Here is a 777-nt window from a genome sequence, read left to right on the forward strand (position 1 = left end):
CGGTCTATACCGATTTCGACGGTACGTGCCCTCCCCGCACCCGGGGCAGCCCGGCTGCACCGCCTTTGCCCAGAGCTCCGCTCCCCTCCCGGGGCGATGCCCTCCCTAGAGCTGCCGCTTATCCCCTTCCTGGCGCCTGGCAGCAGCCACCGGTGCCTGTGATGCGGGGGTTCATATCAGGTCTATCGGTAATGGAAACCTTTGGACCCGAGGCAGCTTAGGGGTGTTCAGTTGCGTAGGAAAGAAGCGATTCCAGGCAGTGACGCAGCAGTTTATATTTCCCTGTCTTGGAAAAAGCAGGTATGTTTTCCTAGAGTGCGATCTGTTTACATGGGGGCTTTGCCAATGTCGGATGTTTCCATGTGTGGCTATGCAGTTTTTATATGCGGTGCTTTTTTTAACTTGAAGCGGTGGCTACCCCCCACCCCCCCGCCTTTCAGCCGGGGTCCCGGCGCATTGCAGATTTGAAAGCGATGGGGATAAATACACTCCCTCGGAATGACACGGTGCTGGCTTCAGGGCCGGGCTCAGCGCTTTAGAGATGGGAAAGCTGAAAATAATCCTGTGTGTGGGAGAGGGGACCGTGTCCCCCTGCCCTTCGAGTGTCCCTGATGTAACGGGGTTACATCAGTCCCGTCCCCCCTGTCCCTCCCCCCCAGCTGCTGCGCTCACATCTGTTTGTTGTGAAACCCGAAGCCCCGCCACACGTGACCCATCACGAATTCCCGGTTTTGTTTGGGATCCAAGGAGCCCGCGGGGACCCGCGGGGAGCGCTGG

At 58.8% G+C, this 777-nt stretch overlaps 1 protein-coding gene across 1 annotated transcript in view; it reads left to right on the forward strand.

The window, feature by feature from the left end:
* Nucleotides 1-5: 5 nt before the first annotated feature.
* Nucleotides 6-777, forward strand: part of LOC104461009 (serine/threonine-protein kinase pim-3) — a gene marked incomplete at its 5' end in the record, with an annotated part of 3189 nt that continues 2417 nt past the window's right edge. The window contains one exon of the mRNA XM_010072432.1: nucleotides 6-21. Within this exon, the coding sequence (XP_010070734.1) occupies nucleotides 6-21 (16 nt within the window). The remainder of the gene's footprint in view (nucleotides 22-777) is intronic.

The sequence above is a fragment of the Pterocles gutturalis genome, unplaced genomic scaffold (assembly GCF_000699245.1).
Source record: "Pterocles gutturalis isolate BGI_N339 unplaced genomic scaffold, ASM69924v1 scaffold7712, whole genome shotgun sequence".
Lineage (NCBI taxonomy): Eukaryota > Metazoa > Chordata > Aves > Pterocliformes > Pteroclidae > Pterocles > Pterocles gutturalis.